This window comes from Notechis scutatus, chromosome 3 (genome assembly GCF_049901735.1).
Source record: "Notechis scutatus isolate UNSWTSFEM ecotype Mainland chromosome 3, rNotScu1.2, whole genome shotgun sequence".
In the NCBI taxonomy this organism is placed as follows: domain Eukaryota; kingdom Metazoa; phylum Chordata; class Lepidosauria; order Squamata; family Elapidae; genus Notechis; species Notechis scutatus.
In genome coordinates this window covers 67,399,401-67,420,295 of record NC_142011.1, presented here as the reverse complement: position 1 = coordinate 67,420,295, position 20,895 = coordinate 67,399,401, and the positions used below count along the sequence as shown (strand labels likewise).

Below are 20,895 nucleotides of genomic sequence, written 5' to 3'. Positions count from 1 at the left end.
TTCCTGTTTTAATGTTTTTGTTAGGGACAGATATACTTCTATATTTTATTATCTCTTCAACATTTGCAATGGCCTTTCCCAACATGCTTTCCCCAGAAGGCTAAGGAGAGGACCAGGTTAGAAACAATGATTGGCTAAGTCAGTTGGAAATATTGGCTGTAGTATTAGCAAGAAGCAGAGACGATTGAGAATGGTTGATGTACAGGTTAGAAGATTCAAGCTTTCTTGACAAAAATGGCAAAACCTGTTGAATTCTTGAACTCACTTCTTTCATCCATAGCAATTTAGGTGGCTGCATTTCAACTGACATCACACCACCAACAAAGGACAGCACATTATGCTGTGTCTCATTGATGCGCGTTACTTGATTAACTGCACGATGGTCCATCCACATGATGATGTTTCTTTTGTGTTCTCCTTATAAAACAAAAACCAAATCAGTCATTGTTTCCATTAAAATATTTAGTACACATATCCTTGTATCCAGGCACTATCCATAGCAAAGATATGCTTTTTCATTAGAAACAGGCACCGTACCTATAATTACAATATGTTTAAACAGATCACAAAAATAGTCAGAAGGGACTGCTGTAACTGGGCACAACTACAATTAAGAAAATTCATTATTGACAGGTGATCCACCCTTTTTTCTGATTATACAAAAGAAATGTACAGATTCTGCCTTCCTTCTGACTGTGTTATAATTATAAAAGCTATAATGAATCAGAAAATAGATGTAAAATGGCATCTAAACCAACACAGCCATGTTCCAGTACTTCTTGTCATTAGTTACTATTTCTCCATTGGCAGCCTTTAGCATATCACTTCAAAGTTGGAACCTCCATCTGACTTCAAAAATATTTTGGAAGACATTCATTCCTTGGTTTGGTTTTTGTTTTGTTTATTTGTTTGCTTTTTTGGTGGGGGGTTGTGTGTATGTAGCTTTCTCCATCTTGATATCTTTACAGATGTCATTGTTCTTCTAACAGCTTTCTAAAATTCTTTATTAAGATCTTTCCTGAGATTTCTGTATTTCTTGGCTTCAGGTTCTCTTCTCTTCCTGATAATTTTGATGGTTTGTTCCATCCAGCTTGATTTCTTTTTTTTTCTTTTTTCTTTTGTAATCTGACAATTTTTTCCCACATTCCTCATTAACAATTTCTTTAAGTTCATTTCACAGTTCCTATGCCTTTGTAGCATTTCAGGGCTTCAAAGTGATTCTTTTTGTTTTCCTTAAAAATGTTCTGCTTCAACGTTGCTGATAACACACACACAAACACAGTATTCAAAGCTTCCAGGTCAGAATCAGATTCTGAATCACAAAATAATAACAAAAATGGTAGGCATATGATCAATATCATTTTGTGGAGACCAATCAGCTGTCTTACTCCTCTTTAGCTTGGCTTCAAATTTTCATATGAGCAATTCGTATTTTGTTTCACAATCAGTCTCCGACCACATTTTGGCTATTATAAATGAGCTTTTCCATCTTCTTATAGCAACAATATAACCAATTTGATTTCTGTGTAATACACCTGGTGATGTTCATATGTATAAATGTCATTGGAAGTCTGTGTCAACAAGAAGACATTTGGTAGAAATTATTAAAATATTTTGATTTCCTAGGTAGTAGAGACCCACTATATTTTCTTTCTTAACACTTTGACATTCCACTCTCAAGTCACAATTAGCGTATCTTGCTTGCATGTTCTGCCAATTCTAGAGGGAAAGTGATGATAAAATTCACCAGCTTTCTCTCCTTCTGCATCAACAGTTGGAACATACATTTGGATAATTGTTAAAAGATTATCTATGAAGTTTAATTGGTTGTATTCAATTACTGATTGCATTATACCCAAGTACTGTTCTTGCTATGCTATAGCCTTCCTTGTTTTGAAAGCAACGTTTTCTTTCTTATTTAACTCAATTTACTGAAGAGTAAATTGAATGACTGATGAATGACAAGTCCAGTCCACTCTAATTCAGAGATTCCTAAGATGCCAATGAATGGACGATTCATTTCATTTTTATGTGTATTTAAATTTTACAATGGGCTACAAAAAGCAAATGCTGAACATTGCATAACGTTGTTATGTTGTATCCCCTTTATCTAACAATAATGTTGAAATAAGGCTCAAATATCTGTATGCTGAAATATAATGAAAAGGTTTTTAAAAATCAATGGATTTGTTTACTTTTTCACATGAATGTAGTTGGAAAGGCAGGATCTGTACACCTTTCTTTTTAGGAGATAGGAATGGAGGTACCCAGTCAAAACATGTCTCAGATCCCATGTAGAATGAAATCAAAAAGAAAACTGTTTCCTTTGCCTTCTTACTGCAGCCCTGTGACTCAGTGGTGGGATTCAAAAACTTTTACTACCGGTTCTGTGGGCGAGGCTTTGGTGGGCATGGCCATGTGACTGGGTGGGCATGGCTTTTTTTGCAGCCCCACCCGTTTTGGGAGCTTCTTAGCCTCAGAGGAACCTCGGGGCTTTTGCTCCCCTAAGGCTCCTCTGGAGCTCAGGAAGAGAAGGAACAGAGCATGGGAGGGGCGTGCAGCACCCCTCCAAGCTCCGTTTTGGGACCTTCCTAGCCTCAGAGAAGCCTCGGGGGCGTTTTGTTCCCCTAAGGCTCTTCTGGGGCTCAGGAAGAAAAGGAATAGAGCATGGGAAGGGCGCGCAACACCCCTCCAAGCTCCGTTTTGGGACCTTCCTAGCCTCAGAGAAGCCTCGGGGGCGTTTTTGTTCCCCTAAGGCTCTTCTGGGGCTCAGGAAGAAAAGGAATAGAGCATGGGAAGGCGCGCAGCACCCTCCAAGCTCCGTTTTGGAAGTTTCCCAGCCTCAGAGAAGCCTCGGGGGGCATTTTGCTCCCCTAAGGCTCCTCTGGGGCTCAGGAAGAAAAGGAACAGAGCATGGGAGGGGCATGCAGCACCCTCAAGCTCCGTTTTTGGAGCTTCCTAGCCCCAGAGAAGCCTCTGGCTGGGGCATTTTTGCTCCCCTAAGGCTCCTCTGGAGGTCAGGAAGAAAAGGAACAGAGCATGGGAGGGGCTCGCAGCACCCCTCCAAGCTCCGTTTTGGGAGCTTCCTCGCCTCAGAGAAGCCTCGGGGGGGGGGCATTTTTGCTCCCCTAAGGCTCCTCTGGGGTTCAGGAGAAAAGGAACAGAGCATGGGAGGGGCACGCAGCACCCTCCAAGCTCCGTTTTGGGAGCTTCCTAGCCTCAGAGAAGCCTCTGGGGTTCTGGAAGGCAAAAAATGGAGGAGGGGCTGAGCTCCTCCCTCTATTTTTTGCCTTCCTGGACCTCAGCAAGGGGAATCCCAGCACAGCTGACCTTATCTACAGCTGATTGTCGGGAGGGGAAAAAAAGAAATACCTTAGGTGAATGGCAGCCAGGCAAGTGGGGTAAGAGAACATCAAGCGGGAGGGCGACTGGGTGGGGGGCGTGGCCAGCCAGAACTTACTACAGGTTCGGTGACCCACGTCAAATTCTTGCTACCGGTTCGCCCGATACGGTGCAAACCGGCTGAATACCACTACTGCTGTGACTTAGTCTTCATTCTATAAAGAAATCTTTACCTCTATCTGACTCAGCCAAATTCCCTCTGTTATCACACTTTCACCTTCTAATTCAGTTAACTTTCTACTTTAAATAAAACTTGATAACAAATCTCCTTCCCCCCAAAATATGAAAATCTTATACATTTAAATACAAATACTTTAATCATATCTATCTGAAAAGTGATAATTCACTATCAGCATATTTTATAATTGAATTTATACTGGCTATATTATTATTGCCTAGATTTTATTTTAAATTATCATTTTGCTATTGCAAATCTTAGTTATTATTTGCTTTACCTTCAGAGTTGACTGCCAAAGGATGAAAATGGCTATCCAAAACAACAAGGGAGCAGGTAGCATCAAAGCCAAGCCCTCGGATTTGGGAAATATTTATTCCTTGGGTAATTTTCTGTGAAAGAAAAATAAATAAATACATAGCTCACTTTTCTATTTAATGAGGCCCACAAAACAGCTTCAGTGTACAAAGCTGAAGTTCAAATTAAATTTCTTTGAATTTGAACATACACCACACTGTACGTAGAGTATAAATGCTGACACTATATGATTATCTAAATTACTAATAAGGATAACTACAGTATATCAGTTTGGACTGTTGGTTACTCTACCCATTGTTGACTAATTCGTTCTTCTTATAATCCACAGAAATCCAGAATCCAAGACCACAAAATAAATATATTTTCCTTTACATTTAACTGATTATATATTGTAATGGAGATGCATGAGCTTGCATATGTTGGTATATTGGCCAATAATGGGAATGAAACTATTAAACAAATGGTATGTGTAACTTCCAGTGTAACAGGTTGGTTATTGTGATTGTCAAAAATCCACTTCCAGAAAAAATAAATTGAAATGTAATTTTCCTTTACATTTAACTGATTATATATTGTAATGGAGATGCATGAGCTTGCATATGTTGGTATATTGGTCAATAATGGGAATGAAACTATTAAACAAATGGTATGTGTAATTTCCAGTATAACAGGTTGGTTATTGTGATTGTCAAAAATCCACTTCCAGAAAAAATAAATTGAAAGAAAACTTCAACAATGTTTTCTTACTAAAAACCTCATTGTTTTGATGAGCGCTCATCCAAATGTGTTCTCATGATATTTTTCCCAATTGTTTTACTGTGAGATCTGAGGAGAGATCTGTTAATATAAATTCTTTCATGGATATAGTATTCGTTTACCTGGAGGAATTGAACTGATCTAAAAACAACAAACTTAGAACCCAGTTTAAGAAACATTCATTTAATCTGAGTGACAATAGGTGTTCAAAGCCTCAGATACTTTTCTGATGCAGATTTGGTCTTGAGAGAAATATTTAGAAGCCCCTACAGAAACAAAATTGGCACAGTGGCTTTTTCCTGAATCATTAGGATATAAGAAGGAGGAATGGAAAAACACAATGAGACTTGCATGACTGATATCAGACCTTTAAGGTTCTCCAGATGAGGAAACAACTCTACAAGAAAATTAATCTCCCAAGTATGATGGTCCATCAGTGTCATCCTTTAAGTGTCCTTCTGCACTTAAAATGCATCCAGCTATTTTTTTAAAGGTTCCAGTTCTCTGAAAGTCATAATATTAGGCACGAAGAAATGAAGTAGAACAGAGGAAGGCAATTGGCAACTGCTCCCTGTGTCAACTTTGCGGATCAAGAAGCCATTTCCCCCCAAATAAAAAACAAATGTTAATGCCAGTGAAAGTTTTCTTTTCATCAATGTCAGTTAGAATCACTCTTAACTTTTATACACTTTGTAAATCAGATTACTAAAGTATAATAGTAATATATTTAATCTTTAAGTTAAATATGAAAAGAGAGGGAATATATGACGAAGAGAAGCACTCTACTCTTATTTTATTATTCACATAACAATTGTTCTGGCCTCAACCCTCTTAGGACGATCACTCAATAGCATGGCTCATGAATGTTTAAAAAGACTGATCAATAACAAGAGAACAATGAACTGTCCATCCACAAATTACCAAGTATCTCATGCATATTTAAAAAGCAACCTCAGAATATCGGTTGGTTTGAATCCACATCTTTTTTAGAGGTCTAAAACACCTCACTGTCCCCAATGTCCATTACTACTTCAACCCACAGTATCCACATTAAAGCAAAGGAGCCAGAACAGAATAATAACCTTTTATTTCGCATTCATTATTTAATTTTCAGGTTACTTTTCCATTACAATGTATGTACAGTTACAAGATATTAACATACGAATGCCTCTTAATCATCTTGAGGAAAATTTATGCATGCTTTTATCTGATCATGTGCTCAGACATATAGAATCACTTTTAAAAATTTAAATAAGAATTTGGTATTTTTTTCTGACTTATTGGATGAAAAAAATACAACTTCAAGATATAAATTTTGCAATAGAAACCCAACACATTTCAAAATTGCCATGAATTAGAACAGATTAAAGCTCTCCATATGCCCCACTCTGCAAATTAATTAATGAATAAATTGTCCAATAAATGAAGGATATCCAGTCTAATAGCATCTATGCTGTTTTTAATAGAACTTTGTTACATATATTGGAAGGAAATTAAAACCCGGCTCGCAACATAGGGAGAAGACATTTGATACCGAAAGAGAGAAAAAGAATGCAGCTATAATTGACAAAATGCACATTTTGCCAGAAGCTTCTGCCAGTCTTTAAAACATGGCTCTCATACAGATAAACATAAACAAAAAGGCCAACATTTTGTGAACTTAACAGTGAAGAGATGTCACATTGCAATCATTTTCAAAGACAGCCAGCTTCTTTCAGATAATTAGATAGGATACCTCAAAGCATGTAGCATGCAATAGTCATTCATTCATACTATGTCCCTACCTTTGTGACTATACAACAAGCTGCCCAAATGTCATCAGAAGATTGTTCATAATAGTTAGGTTGTGGTGCCCAAATTTGAATTGGATGGTCTGCATAAGCCATTACGGTGCCAAACTGGTCCACCAAAGCCGCACGGACACTTGATGTGCCAACATCAATTCCAACATAGTAATTTACTGGTCCCAGGTTCTCACTTTGCATTTTGAGCAGGCTTCTGGAAAACAGGAAAATAAAAATTGGATTTGTAAATGACACCTGATTTATATAGCCTCACATTGGAAAATACTTGCAAAGCTTTGCAGCAAATTCTTAACATGAGTGTACAATTTGAAATTAATAAATTCTTTGGCAATGCTGCATAGAATATTTATTTAGTTAACCAGTCATTTATTTTTTAAAAAATTGTACCACCCAGTCCAAAGATTCTGGATATTATATACTGTAACAATATAACTCAATATAAAAGCAACATCCTAAACATCTCAATTAATACAATTAGAGCAAAATAAACAATGCCTTCCCCAAAGCTTAGACACCAAAATGTTGCAGTTCTGCCAGCATATCTGGATGCTATGTGAACCTGGATGCGAAGGACCAACTCTAGCTCAATTCTACCAAGATTGTGTTTATTAGGGCTCCCTAGACTTGGCAATTGTCCATCTTTATTTGTGGATGGGATCACATTTTCCTCTCAACAGTGATATACAATCTTGGAGTCTTCTTGAATTCTCAGCTCCTGCTCAAAGAGTAGATGGCACTATGGACAAGGAGACCTTCACATTACTTCTTCTCTAAAGACCCTCAAAGATCCAGTTCAAGACTATTAAAGTACCTCCAGCTTGATTTGGGGTTGTGATGTAAACATGAGTATAATCAACATACTGGTGATATTTCACACCCGATCAAAGGATGATCTCTTCCATTAGTTTTGTACAGATGTTAAATAATGTTTGGATCAAGCTTTGTGAATCAGAATACTAGAATAACCTTTGAATTGATTGCTTTTATCTCATTATTGTTACTACTACTACAACTATTATTACTACTAAGTAGAACTTGTCCACTCTGTGAGGATCTAAACCAATGATGAAAGTATATCTAAGCCTTGTAAGAGAAACACTATTTTGGAAGATTTTGAACAATACTTAAGGTCTAATAAGACCAAGAGGGATACATTCCCAAATCCAAATCCTGATGAAGGTAATTCCCTAGAGTAATCAATGTCTTTTTCATCCCACATCAGGACCTGAATCTCAAATTAAAATAATTAATTACAAATAATTTACTTCTTCTATGGGTCTTTGTTGCCATCATTTTCTCAACAATCTTCACCACAAAGAGAAAGTTGGAAACACTGAGAGTTAATACAGTACAATTGAATTGAGAGATGGCCTCTACAAAGAAAATCCACTGCCTCTTTCAGAACAATAACCTTCTCCCAGAGATGTTCATCCATTTCCAAATCCCACTACTTGAAGAAACCAGATAAGTGTTGCACAAATGGCAATGCACTTATTACAGGAATATCTTCAGTTTTACAAGGTCAAAAGAATTCCAAATAACATTACTAATCATTGTCCTATTCACGTTGCCTAACTCTGCCCAACTAGTGTCAAGAATTTCACATAATATCAAACATACCACACATAACTCAAGACTTAATATGAACAACTTTATTACCATTTGGAAAAGAAATAAGGGGCACACTCACATTTAAAGTCACACAATGCCCTAGGACAGGGGTGGGCAAACTTTTTGGCTCGGGGGCCGCATTGACTTTTAAAATTTGACAGACGGGCCGGGTCAGCACAAGATTTTTGGGGAATCGCCCCCCACCCTTCCCCCCTTCTCCTCCTTCCCTCCCCTCGGAGGCCCCCTGAGTCAGGAGTTGCTACCGCGGCGCGGCTCAGCGCGCTCCAGTCCCGCGTTGCCTCGGGAAGGGAAAGGGAAAAAGGAAGAGCCGCGGCGGTGCTTTGCAACGGGAGCAGCGGCACCGAAGGCTCAGGCTCAGCGGCTCCTGGTTTTGCCTTTTCCTTCCCAAGGCAACGCGGACTGGAGCCGCACGGAGCTGCGCCGGCGATAGCAACTCCTCACAGCCCCAGCCAGACACCTGAGCGGAGCCCGGCGAAACTGCCTGTTGCTGTTGCCGGAGCACCGCCGGTCGCCTCCTCCAAGCAGCTCGCCCGCCGCCGGGCTTCCCTCTGCCGCGCGGCTCGGGGCCAGGCGCGAGCGCCTGCAAGTTAAAAGGAAGCCGAAAGTTGCTGGGAAGTTGCTCGGGTGCTGGGAGCAGGCTTTTAAAGTGCCGCCCGAGCAAAGTTTAAGCAGCCCTTCCTGCTCCTCGGCGGGAAGACGCTCCAGCCTGCAAACTTTGCCTTTGCAAAGTTTAAGCCTGGAAGCCCCAGAAACCCAAGCAACTTCCCAGCAACTTTCGGCTTCCTTTTAACTCGCAGGCGCTCATGCCTGGCGGAGGGAAGCCCGGAGCCTCCTCCAAGCAGTCCGCCCGCCTGCCCGCCGGGCTTCCTCCGCCGCGCGGCTTGGGGCCAGGCGCGAGCGCCCGCGAGTTAAAAGGAAGCCAAAAGTTGCTGGGAAGTTGCTCGGGTTTCCGGGGCTTCCAGGGCTTTGCAAAGGCAAAGTTTGCAGGCGGGAGCATCTTCCCGCCGAGGAGCGGGAAGGGTTCCGCCCGGCGGGTGGGCGGGCTGCTTGGAGTGGGCTGCTGTGCGGCTCGGGGCGAGGTGCGAGCGCCCGCGAGTTAAAAGTTGCTGGGAAGTTGCTTGGGTGCTGGGAGCAGGCTTTTAAAGTGCCGCCCGAACAAAGTTTAAGCAGCCCGCCCGCCCACCGGGTGGAACCATTCCCGCTCCTCGGCGGGAAGACGCTCCAGTCTGCAAACTTTGCCTTTGCAAAGCCCTGGAAGCCCCGGAAACCCGAGCAACTTCCCAGCAACTTTCGGCTTCCTTTTAACTCGCGAGCGCTTGCACCTGGCAGAGAGGAAGCCCAGAACCTCCTCCAAGCAGCCTGCACGCCCGCACGCCGGGCTTTCCTTCCGCCGCGCGGCTCGGGGCCAGGCGCGAGCGACCGCGAGTTAAAAGGAAGCCGAAAGTTGCTGGGAAGTTGCTCGGGTGCTGGGAGCAGGCTTTTAAAGTGCCGCCCGAGCAGGACCGCCGAGCCGGGAAACGGGGCACCAAGGCAGGGCAAGGCTCCACCAGCAGCGGCCTAGCTTTAGGTGGCTCCAAGCAGCCCGCCCCGCCTGCCGGGTGGAACCTTTCCCGCTCCTCGGCGGGAAGACGCTCCAGCCTGCAAGCTTTGCCTTTGCAAAGTTTAAGCCTGGAAGCCCCGGGAAAAAAAGGGGGATCGGCGGGGACTTACCTTCGGAGAGGTCGCACTTGAAGGTGATTTTGAACTCCCAGCCGAGGCCTTTGCAAATTTCTTTTCTTTCCTACCCCTAGATTGCTCCGCACTGCTTTGCAGCTTTGGGGGCCACGCGACACAGGGCAATACGCCACACCCAGCGATTTTTTTTCAGGGGCGGGCTGGATTGGACAGACCAATGGCAGTTATTTTTTTTCAGGGGCGGGCCGCATTGGACAGACCAACGGGCCGGATGTGGCCCCCGGGCCGTAGTTTGCCCACCCCTGCCCTAGGACATGTGAACCTTGGCCACAGTATTCCCTCAGCCAGAAATGTGACCATTCTTCAATACTAAAGATAATTCTAGTACATTGACATGTTTGTAAATGTGATCATAACACATTTTAAACATCCCTCAAATTATTGCACCGCTAGAAACCTACTTGAGCCTGTTTGTTCACCAAGCACAACATTATCAGTTTCACAAATAACTGTTATTTGGACTATGCCGCAAAATAGCTATATTATGGAGAAATGTAAACAGTAAATATTTACCACCTTTTCACTACTAATTATTAGTTACAATCAAAACATTGCTGGTATAACAAGCAATCCAATAACAGTGAAATGTGGCACTTTGTGTTTTTGCTATTTTTGCTAATAAAAGCTTGTGACTATAAAGGAAAATAATCCATACAGAATTTTGGTTAATTCTTCCAGAAATTATTTTTAAAAAGCTCAAAATTAAGTCAAACCTCTGCAGCAGTAGAATTTCTCAGCCCAATATTTCATTTTTAAATTCTCCTCGTTACTGTTAAAATAATTTTAAAGTTTTCTTCACAAATCCTAGAAGTGGAAAGCTTGACAAACTACTCTTAGCGATCGAAGAGTCATAGTGCATAATAAATATTCATGCAGTCCAGCAACCAGTAATCTGCAGAGATATTACTCAACCTGTATATACAGCAAAGCATATACTTCCTGCTTTCTCCTTGAATAAATTTTCCAGTTTTCTGGCACCGAACTATGATGACAGAAGCAGAAAATAAATACTCTTTGGAAGTCTGTTTCGTTTTTTTTTTTAAATCCAGAGCATTGTTTAAAGTAAATAGAAACAAAACAGGGCTGACCAAACCAGTCAGGGAACAAAAGAAATAAGTTTTTAAAAAGTTTGATTGTTGAATTGACCATGAGATCAATCAGTGATAAAGGGTCTTTCACATTCTTCAAGGACAATTATTAGGATATACTTTCTTAATATTTTACCTGGACAAAAATAAGGCAGAATGAAGATGTGCTGTAAAAAAGCAGTCATTTCTAATATGATGCCAAATGTATATGTTGACCTTCAACTCCATAACTTCATTAAGTACCACCAATGATCAACTCATCTTGAAAACCTGTTATTTAATAACTACATATTTTGTGGTACTGCTCCGTGGCTTGTTAGGAATTGGGCCGAATAAGCAATGGGCAAGTGAGTGAAATTTCTCTGTTCATGCACAGGATTTAGATTGTGCATGAAACCATCCCCTGGTCCATCAAAGACAATTTTTCTTCTGAAACTTGTCCCTAGTTCCAGAAAGGTTGGGAACTGCTGCTATAGACAAATTTCCCAAAATATATCATATTCTCAAAAACCTATCTTTTCAATAAGTAACCTTCTCAATAATGTTTCCCCCTATTTCAGAAGCAGAACCAAAAATATTAAAATAAAAAACTCCACTGAGACCACACATCTGCAGAAATATATGTATACTTATTTCATGATATCATAAGTATTAGTCCTCTTTTCTTATTATTTCTGTTAAACTTTATCAAAATTATAGGAGATATCTTGCCCTATGAATATCAGGGTTCCTACACTACATAAATGGCATGCCACATGGTTACAAAAATTTCCAACTGCAAAAATTCTGTTATATGGCACTATTACCTTGAGCTTTCTTAAGTATGAAGTCCCAAAGATCTAAATGTCTTCTTACAGCCTAGGACACAAATATAAATGAAGTACAGGTAGTGCTTGATTTACAACCACAATTGAGCCCAAAATTTCTGTTGTTGAGACATTTGTTAAGTGAGTTTTACGACCTTCCTTGCCACAGTTGCTAAGTGAATCACTAAGATTGTTAAGTGAATCTGGCTGCTCCATTGACTTTGCTCGTCAGAACTTTGCAAAAAGTGATCACATGACCTTGGGACACAGCAACTGTCATAATTATGAACCAGTTGCCAAACTTCTGCATTTTGATCACAATATCATGGGGATGTTGTAAAGGTTGTAAGTACAAAAAGTAGTCATAAGTCACTTTTTTCACTGCTGCTGTAATACTGGTCATTAAATGAACTGTTGTAAGTCGAAGACTACCTGTAGCGATAGACAACAAGTATTTTACATGTCTATTCAGATTTTAAATTATTAACATATTGAATTCATGTTATTGATTCTTTTTATGCAAAATAAAAGACTTCGCATTTACCCGTTGAAATTTATGTTGCTACCTTCTGTCCACTGACTAGCATGTCAAAATCCTCTTGAATCTTGAATATGTCTCTAAAGTATTTGCTGTTCCTTCATCTATCTCCCATATTTATAAGTCTCGTAATATTTTCTAACCATTCATCCGAACAGAATGGAGTCTTGCAGTATGCTGCTCATCAGCCTCCTTCCAGCTTGATGTACACTTGTCGGTACAAGTGTTCAAACACCACGGTATCCAATTAATGGAAACACAGTCCAGCCCACATTTTGTTATCTTCTCTATAAGAAGCAGTCATATATTTTGTTGAAATTTACACTATGTTCATTACACTCCTGCAGCCAATTAAACTGTCTGCTTTTTCAGAAAAAGAAACTAAGTTTAGTTTGACAATTACTTGCTTTTGGCAAAGCAATGATGGCTCCTGCCATGCATATTCCTTTCTAAATACAGGTAGTCCTAGACTTACAACAGTTCATTTAGTGACCATTCGAAGTTATAACTTCAATGAAAAAGTGACTTATGACCATTTTTCACACTTACGACCATTGTAGCATCTCCAAGGTCACATGATTTATATTCGGATGCTTGACAACTGGCCCACATTTATGATGGTTGCAGTGTCCCAGGGTCATGGGATCGCCTTTTGTGACCTTCTGACAAGCTAAGTCAATTGGGAAACCAGATTCACTTAACAACCATGTTATTAATTTAACGGCTGCAGCGATTCATTTAACAAATGAGGCAAGAAAAGTCGTAAAAGGCAAAACTCACTTAACAAATTTCTCAGTTAACAACATAAATTTTGGGCTCAATTGTGGTTGTAAGTTAACGACTACCTGTAGTCACAAATCAATTGCCTAATCAACTGAATCATAGTTTTTGTAATGGTGTATTCACAGCTGAGTATTATTCAGGGAGTGGGCAGCCTGGCGGAAAAACATTTGCAGCTACCTGCAAATTCCTCAGTTGGGACATTAGAAAGGAACTTATATCTTAATGAACAGATATGATGAACTGGCTTCCTAAAAAGAAAGAAATCTAGTTGTAGACATTTTCTATAATAAAAATTATTTCCCTTGCAAACAAATCCTGTTAAAGATGATTCAAAGAAAATAATGCTTTTGGTAAACTTACTGTCAAGAGCCTAACGCTCATATCAACAATACTTATAAGAAAGGCCATGTTTTATCAGGTTCTTGATTAAAGCCATGGCAGTGGCTTGACTAAAGCTATCTGGGAACACCACTGACTGCTGAACAAGTCATCAATGCTACAGTTCAACACGGAACTGCAGCTCTGAATTACTAGTATACAGCTCAATAATTTTTTTATGTTAGCAACTGGGTCAAGTTTGAAACTAGCTGTGGTGATTCTTGCCCATCCAACCATGTTTCTTGTTACCGAGCTTATTACCAGACAAATATGGAGGATCCTCAAATAAATTTGTTGTTTTTATGCTTTAGTGTAGGCTATACATTTAACTGAAGATAGCTGAAATTTCCACACATTCCACATGTATGAGATTTATCCTTGGACTCTTGATTTATAAGCTGTCAAATGGACAATTACTCTGGTAGACAATAATAATCCCATGATGGACAGCTATGCCAATTTTATGCACATACTCAAAGATGCTTTTAAAATCATGCCAGAAAGCTAAAACTAATCAAGAAATCAGCAAATTGTAGTCAAGGTAAATGTGCTAGGCAGTCACATATAGCAGTTTTAACTGAAAGGTAAAGGCTGAGTTAGCTTTGATTATTCAATTTAAAGACTTATCAACTGAATTGCAAGAGGAGCAAGTTTATTAGGGCATACCAGATATATTTAGAGGATTTGCTCCTCGAAATTGTATGAACATAGATGGTAAACTAGAAGAGCTGAAATACACTGGGGGGATGGAAAAGAGAAGGAACACCCTTCCTACAACCACTTCTTTATTCCTGGACTCTCTAGTTTCTTTTGGAATTCAGTCTATGCAAATCAACCCTACTTTTCAGCTACAGAAGCAAACTAGAAGTTGAGATTTGTCCTCTTACTACTTGCTACTATCCTCTCTTCAATCAGCAGGAACTTCTTGCTTCTACTTTTCAGCTGATGTCGCCCCAAACCTCAGTTGCTGTTCTTCACTAGTTGAAACTAAGCTCCTTTTCCACATCAGCTTAACTTTCTGGGAATACTAGCTACTTGCTTATGTGTTTCCCTGAAGATAATGCTCATTTTGTTTCTTATAGATGTTTCCTTTCTTAAAACTCTAGCTCAGTTGAACATTCCTTTGATCTACAAGGGTTTCTTAAGCTGCTCCGTTTTTTTTCTTTTTCTTGTGACTGGAGTATACAGTTCTGCAGTCAAAAGAAATGGAGAACAGTTTAAAATATCTTGTTTTTGAGAAATCTACTCTTCTGCAATACCCCAATACTCCTCTAAGCTTGCTGAAGTTGTCTCTCCTAAAATCAAGTGTGACTATGTTCTAATTTTTCTTTCTGCAATATCTTGATTCTGAAGACGATGCTGTCCCTTCCTCCCAAGTTTCTGACTACTTTTAACCCCCTTTCTCTATTGAATTAGAAATAGTTCTGTAGCTGATAACCTTATCTTTAACTTTTTGAATCAAGTAGCAAAATCCAGGAGAAAATGCTGAAGCCATTGGACCAGAAAAGAGCCAACTGCGTTTCACCAATTGTGTTTTGTGAACAAAACCAGTAAAATTAGATTTTGGTTCTGAGTTGTCATGCAAATTTATAAACTAACTAACTAACTAACTAACTAACTAACTTCCTTCCTTCCTTCCTTCCCTCCCTCCCTTCCTCTCTGAGGAGCAGGTGTAGTCTAGTGCTGAAAGGGTGAACCAGATTTGGGGAAAACCCAAATAAACTTGATTCTTAGCCCTGGAGAGCCATTGTGTGGTTTTGGGCTGTCCCTCTCAGTGCAACTTAGGGGTTAGAGAACTGTGTGTTTTGGAGGCAACACTGGAACTACTTTGAGCTCCTGCAGGAAAGCCAAGAAAGCAATCTAACAAATGAAGCAAAGAAAATGCCCCTGACAAAGACTTTTATTTCTGCCATCGGTCTAGTTGTTTATTTGTTTTTTTCCAGGAAGCTGCGAGCGGCTTCGCTCTCTCCTTAATTAACCCTGAGACGGTTCGCTTTACCCGTTACTGTATTTTCTCACCTGTTTTCCCAGGCTGGGTCATTATTAGGTGTCCAATTAAAAAAAAAAAGATTATTTCTGGCATGCAACGGCTCTGCTCTCATTCTACGAGCAGAGGAGAAGAGTTTCTACCATACATCCCCCCCAGGCATACACGCGGGAGAAGGAAGGAGGATCCCAGGAGCAGCCCTTCCCCGGCCCAAGAGCGGAGAGGAAAGGGAGAGAGTTGGGAAGCGGGGGGAAACTGGCGTGTTTTTGTCCTCTTAAGGAAAGGCCAGACAAAGCACCGCAAGAGGAGGGTTTCCTGTAAACAGGACGCTCTGCCACACAACCTTATTATTATTTGCGTTGGAAAGCGAAAGCCACTTACTTGCCCGAAAGTGAAACACGATCTTAGCAAGCAAGCAAGCCGTGGTCAAAAGCAACGGGCACCATGCGTTTGAGCGATCCACCGGGGCTCCTGACAGGGCAATTTCCGGCCTTCCCTGACGGAGCCGCCGTGGGCGGGCGTGGGGGGAGCCGCATGCCTCTTCTTCCCTTGGCAGGAGGGCATTTGTCAATGATTTTTTCTGATTGGTCTCTTGACCGAGAGTTTCCCCCGCCAAGTCTCCCCCTCCCCTCGCGCTCAAATGCGATGTGAGGGAGGCGGAGAATAAGGCACCCCTTTCCCGAAAATGTTTTTTTTTTTCCTGGCCGCCACCATTCCCCCACCTCAGTTTCTACCCACGATAGTTTCTTAACGGTTTCCAAAATGCAGAATAGGATAATAGAGTTAGAAGGGGGAACTTGGAGGTTTTCTAGTCCAACCCCTTGCCCAAGCAGGAGACCCTATTTAGGGGTCTCCAACCTTAGCCAGTTTAAGACTTGTGGACTTCAACTCCCAGAATTCCTCAGCCAGCTTTGCTGGCTGAGGAATTCTGGAAGTTGAAGTCCACAAGTCTTAAAGTGGTCAAGGTTGGAGACCCCTATATTCCGGACAAATAACTGTCCAATCTCTTCTTATAAATCTCCTGTGTTGGAGATGCTAGCCTAGACCAGGGGTCTCCAACCATGGCAACTTTAAGCCTGGAGAACTTCAACTCCCAGAATTCCCCAGCCAGCTTTGCTAAATTATATTAAATAACCAAAATGTATTTACAACCCCCAAGGCGTGTCACAAGTTTGAGCAACCTTAATGTTTGGAAATTGAAAGTTGACAAATTTGACACACCCTGAAATTATTTATAAGCTATGGTATCTGTGACCCCTGCCAATTATGGTTCATTTTTTTAAAAAAGCCATGGCCAGGTTCACACATACTTAGCCATACAATCATGGCTAACAGTAGTAACTCAGAACCAGCCACTAAGTTAGGATACTTATAATTCACTGGGTTCATATATCATGGTAATGCATTTCATGTTAAGATTTTTCCCAATGGAGACTTCTGAAAACCATCAGGCCTGAACACCCTTTTGTGTTATTTTGCTTGCTTCCTATTGTAGGAAGTTAGTACCCACCCCCCTCCGAGAAAAATGAAATATCCTAGGAAATATTAAAAAGGCAGAATATTTCCACTAAAAAGAATAGAAACTCAGAAGTAGAAACTCACCTCAGAAGCTCACCCCCACCCTTGTTAATGGGTGGGCCATTAAGACCTGGGCCAGAATATTTTACATAACAAAGATCTCCAGGCAAAGCTATAGCAATTGCCCAAAGCCTTTTTCATTACATCATCATCCAGCAAGGCTCAACCAAGCCTGGAACTCAGGACAGCCTACAGAGTTTCCCCTGCATGGCCCCATGAGAGTCTGACAACCAATCAGAATACAAGCTCAAATTCAAATCTCAACAGAAGGTATAAAACCAGGCACTCAGCATCTCAGCCCTTCCTTCTCTTTTCCTCCACCTTGAAGCATGTGATCATCCTTCTCCAGGCCATGTGGTCCTGTCCACCATTAAACCATCTTTCCAAACAGCCTGCATGTTTCCAGTGTCTTTTTCCCCACTTGGAACTGAACCCAGAAGGATAATTCTTCCAACACTATAAAGGCATTGTCCAACTTAGGGCTATGCTTTTTTGGGGGGCGGGGGGGTGTTTCTGTCTCAAAATGCTGATTTTCAAAGTGGCTGGAGGACGCTTTGAAGACGACAAAAAAAAGGGTAATTGGTTGACACGTAGTCTTGAGGGAAAGTGGCCTCACTTCTGGTTGAAATGTCTACTTTTCATTTTCCTAAGTTCTTAAGTGGACTTGAAACATAATTAATTGAAAAGTAGTTTGGAAAATATCTCAGTGCTCAAATATTACAGGGAGTCAACTTACAATAATTTGTTTAGTGACCATTTGAAGTTACCATGGCACTGAAAAAAAGACTTATGACCATTTTTTCACACTTAGGACCATTGTAACATTCCTATGATCAAATGATAAAAAAAAAATTGACAACCGGCATGTATTTATGATGGATGCAGTGTCCCGGTGGTCACATGATCACTTTTTGTAACCTTCTGACAAGCAAAGTCCATGGGAAAGCCAGATTCATTTGGCAGCCATGTTACTAACGTTAACATTGGCCTCATTGTGGTCATAAGTTGAGGCCTACCTGTACTGAATGCTTTTTAGCACAAAGACATTTTAGCACCTTTGTGTATGTAACTGGTCAATAGGTAAATGGGTCGTTGCAATAGAGCAGTTTTATTGTTAAAGAAAAAAAACAGACAAATGTGTTTATTATTTGAATCACCAATTGTGACAAGTTGCACAAATACACTATACAGTCCATCTGAACTTGCAAAACAAGTGTGGGCTCTGAACTTAGAGACTTATAGAATCAATATGTATTCCATGTTGAATAGCATACAGGGTCTGCCAGCTTATATGCTTTCCAATCTGTGTTTTAACTTTTCTAAATGGTCTTCCTAAAAAGATTAGCACAGTTACATCACCTCTCTGCTAGTAAAATATTGCACGGTGAATGAAAGTTCCTTGTTTTCCTGCTTTAAAAGTAAAAAACAGAATGCCAACAATAAATGTAGGATGAATCAATATTGCTCCAATTTGGCCTGCTGCCTATTTGACCACTAATCTCATCTAATTTAGTGGGTCTAAATAAGAGGTGGCATCTTTGAAATATTCTCCCTTACTGAGTTAGACCCCATGTGACACTTACTGGAGGAAAAATTCTTTCCATAAATCTGTCCTAAAAGGTTCACTTAATCATATTGCTTCACTAGCAGCTGTAGCTTTTGAAGGCCAGAGACCTGACATGTTGAGGAATGGAGAGAGTCCATAAATATGATATTTCTTATTAACTATTGCAGCACAAAATACCATTTACAATCAGGATTGTGATGTATAATTCTAGGAGCTTTGAAAAGTATTTCCATACTGTGAATGTGTACGTGCCTAGCTAGCTATGCTGTTCTCCTCTGATCTATGCCAATCCTTTAAAAATGCTTTCTGTCCTTTGATTATATTATTGTTTTTACATTTGCTCTACAGAACATAGTCATATAATAGGCAGTGACAAGTTTGCCATATATCTCTTGAAATCTTTTTCCCCCCCTTTATTCAGATTAAAAGTTAACCTTGTTTTTCTCCTTGAAAGGTTCCTCCAGTTCAGTTGAGATCTATCACAGATCAGCCTGGCTACCAAAGCATTACCACATAAGTCGTCAATTACTTGTGAACTCCTTCTACAATACAATTTATCTTAGTTGCTGTGGCATTTTTGTGAACATTTTTTTTCATTAAAGTTCTTCGCTATATCCCTTCTTTGTTGTCCGCATAGACACCATCTCCTTAAGGAACAATAAAAATTAGATTTGTTTGACCTGTAGTAAGGGTTCATACAGGCAAGATTTAATTGCACTGCTTGGTCTTCCAGACAGCTTTTATGCAATAATTCAGACATCCACATTGTTGTGTTTGTTTAAGGATGTGTGCCTGCATAGTAGGACTTACCATTCACTACACATCGCCTTAACTCCCCTGGGAAATCACTTGCTGTGAGATAGCATTAATTAAAAACTTGCATCATTGCCATGTCTTGATTTCTAATGACCTGTGCTCTTCTTTTTCATGTCAATGTTTATAGTACAATTAATCTTACAAGAACATCAATAGCAATCCAAAGCTTCATGGCTTAATTCACAGACAAAACTTTCTACACAAGAGCTAAGCTTTAAATAGTATGACATTTGAATGTTGCCCTGGATCTATGCAGACATAATCCTTTGGCTTCCCTTCCTTCTCTTTGCTTCCAATTTCTCCTGTCCTAAATTTCTTCTGTTTATCTCTAAAGTATTTCCAGTCCATCCTCTTACTTCCAAAATCCAGCACCTCTGCCTATAGTTGCCCTGGCAGTTCAAGCCATATTTTCTTGTAACACACTTGCACGTTTCAAACTTGCCCCACACATTTTTATATTGAAAAAAAAGAGAACAACGATGAAACAATAAGTATAAATCAATAATAAATCTGAATGTTTGCTCTTTCAGCCAACTGGAACTTCTATCAACTTCTGAGTTTTTATCTCTCTCCAAACAGACTGTTTTGAAAACATTATCATCTTCGTGCTTGTGAATGTCTGCTTCATAGGATGTCTCCTTCACTTGAAATCAAATGTGCTTTGGGGATATGTACATCTGTATTTTATTTTTTCCCCATGTGTCATACACATTTTATTTTACAATGGTAAGACATTTACATTAACTGGGATGCCATTCACTTTAATCAACAGTGTCACGGTACACCTAATTTCATATCTCTGCTTCTGTCACTTGCAATACTGAATGCTAAAAAGAGGCAGAGAATTATATATTGGATACTAGACTAGAAGCTAGAGGTCATTATCATCATGCAGAAGAGACTTTATAATTCTTTTTGACTGCAGAACCATATAAGCATAATTAAAAGCAGGTCATATTGAGATGGACTGATGGGGTTTTCATAGCATGTTATAAGCACTCGCACAAGATGGCTGTCCCAGAAAACTTCCCTGTATACAAAATAATGGACACAGTGTGATGACCTGGGACAAGGCACAAAGGCCACACAGCCAGCTCAGAGTTCAAACTCCCCTTTAATGCTCCAAATTTCCCACAAACGCTCCCACATTCTTGGCAAGTCCCAGAGCAAAGCACATACACACATACACACACACACACACACACACACACACACGGCAGCCTCTGGCTGCGTTCAGTCTAGCAAAGCAAAGGAACAGGGAAATGAATCCATGAAGCAAAGAACAAACGATGAGTCCACGAAGTGAGGAAGAAATAATGAGTCCATGAAGGAAGGAAAAAGGCACTGAGTCCTTGAAGCAAGGAAGAAGCAAGCAGTCCTGCAAACTCCAGAAGTCTGCAACAGCACACAAAACTTCAGCATTTGTTCCCGACAAATGCCCCTCCCCAGAGCATCTCCTTAAAACTCAGTTTGAAGAGGGGCAGGGTGCTCTCTTCCTGAGTCATCAGGTCAGCCTGCACTGTTCCCACCTT

The 20,895-nt window shown here is 40.4% G+C and overlaps 1 protein-coding gene across 9 annotated transcripts in view; it reads right to left on the bottom strand.

The window, feature by feature from the left end:
- FGGY (FGGY carbohydrate kinase domain containing) overlaps positions 1-20,895 on the bottom strand; it is a 195,827-nt gene that overhangs the window by 143,976 nt on the left and 30,956 nt on the right. For 2 of the 9 annotated variants that reach the window (XR_015748593.1, XM_087960358.1), the window contains exons 1-4: positions 15,435-15,931; positions 6,436-6,649; positions 3,858-3,969; positions 266-417 (exon numbers count right to left, since the gene is read on the bottom strand). Coding sequence is in view for 8 of the 9 variants with exons in the window: in XM_087960358.1 (XP_087816484.1) it covers positions 266-417; positions 3,858-3,969; positions 6,436-6,649; positions 15,435-15,517 (561 nt within the window). In the remaining variant the exon portion in view is untranslated. Of the gene's footprint in view, positions 1-265; positions 418-3,857; positions 3,970-6,435; positions 6,650-10,535; positions 10,719-15,434; positions 15,932-20,895 lie in introns of those variants that run through there. The other 7 variants (XM_026665951.2, XM_087960359.1, XM_087960356.1 and 4 more) reach the window with 5 other exon arrangements.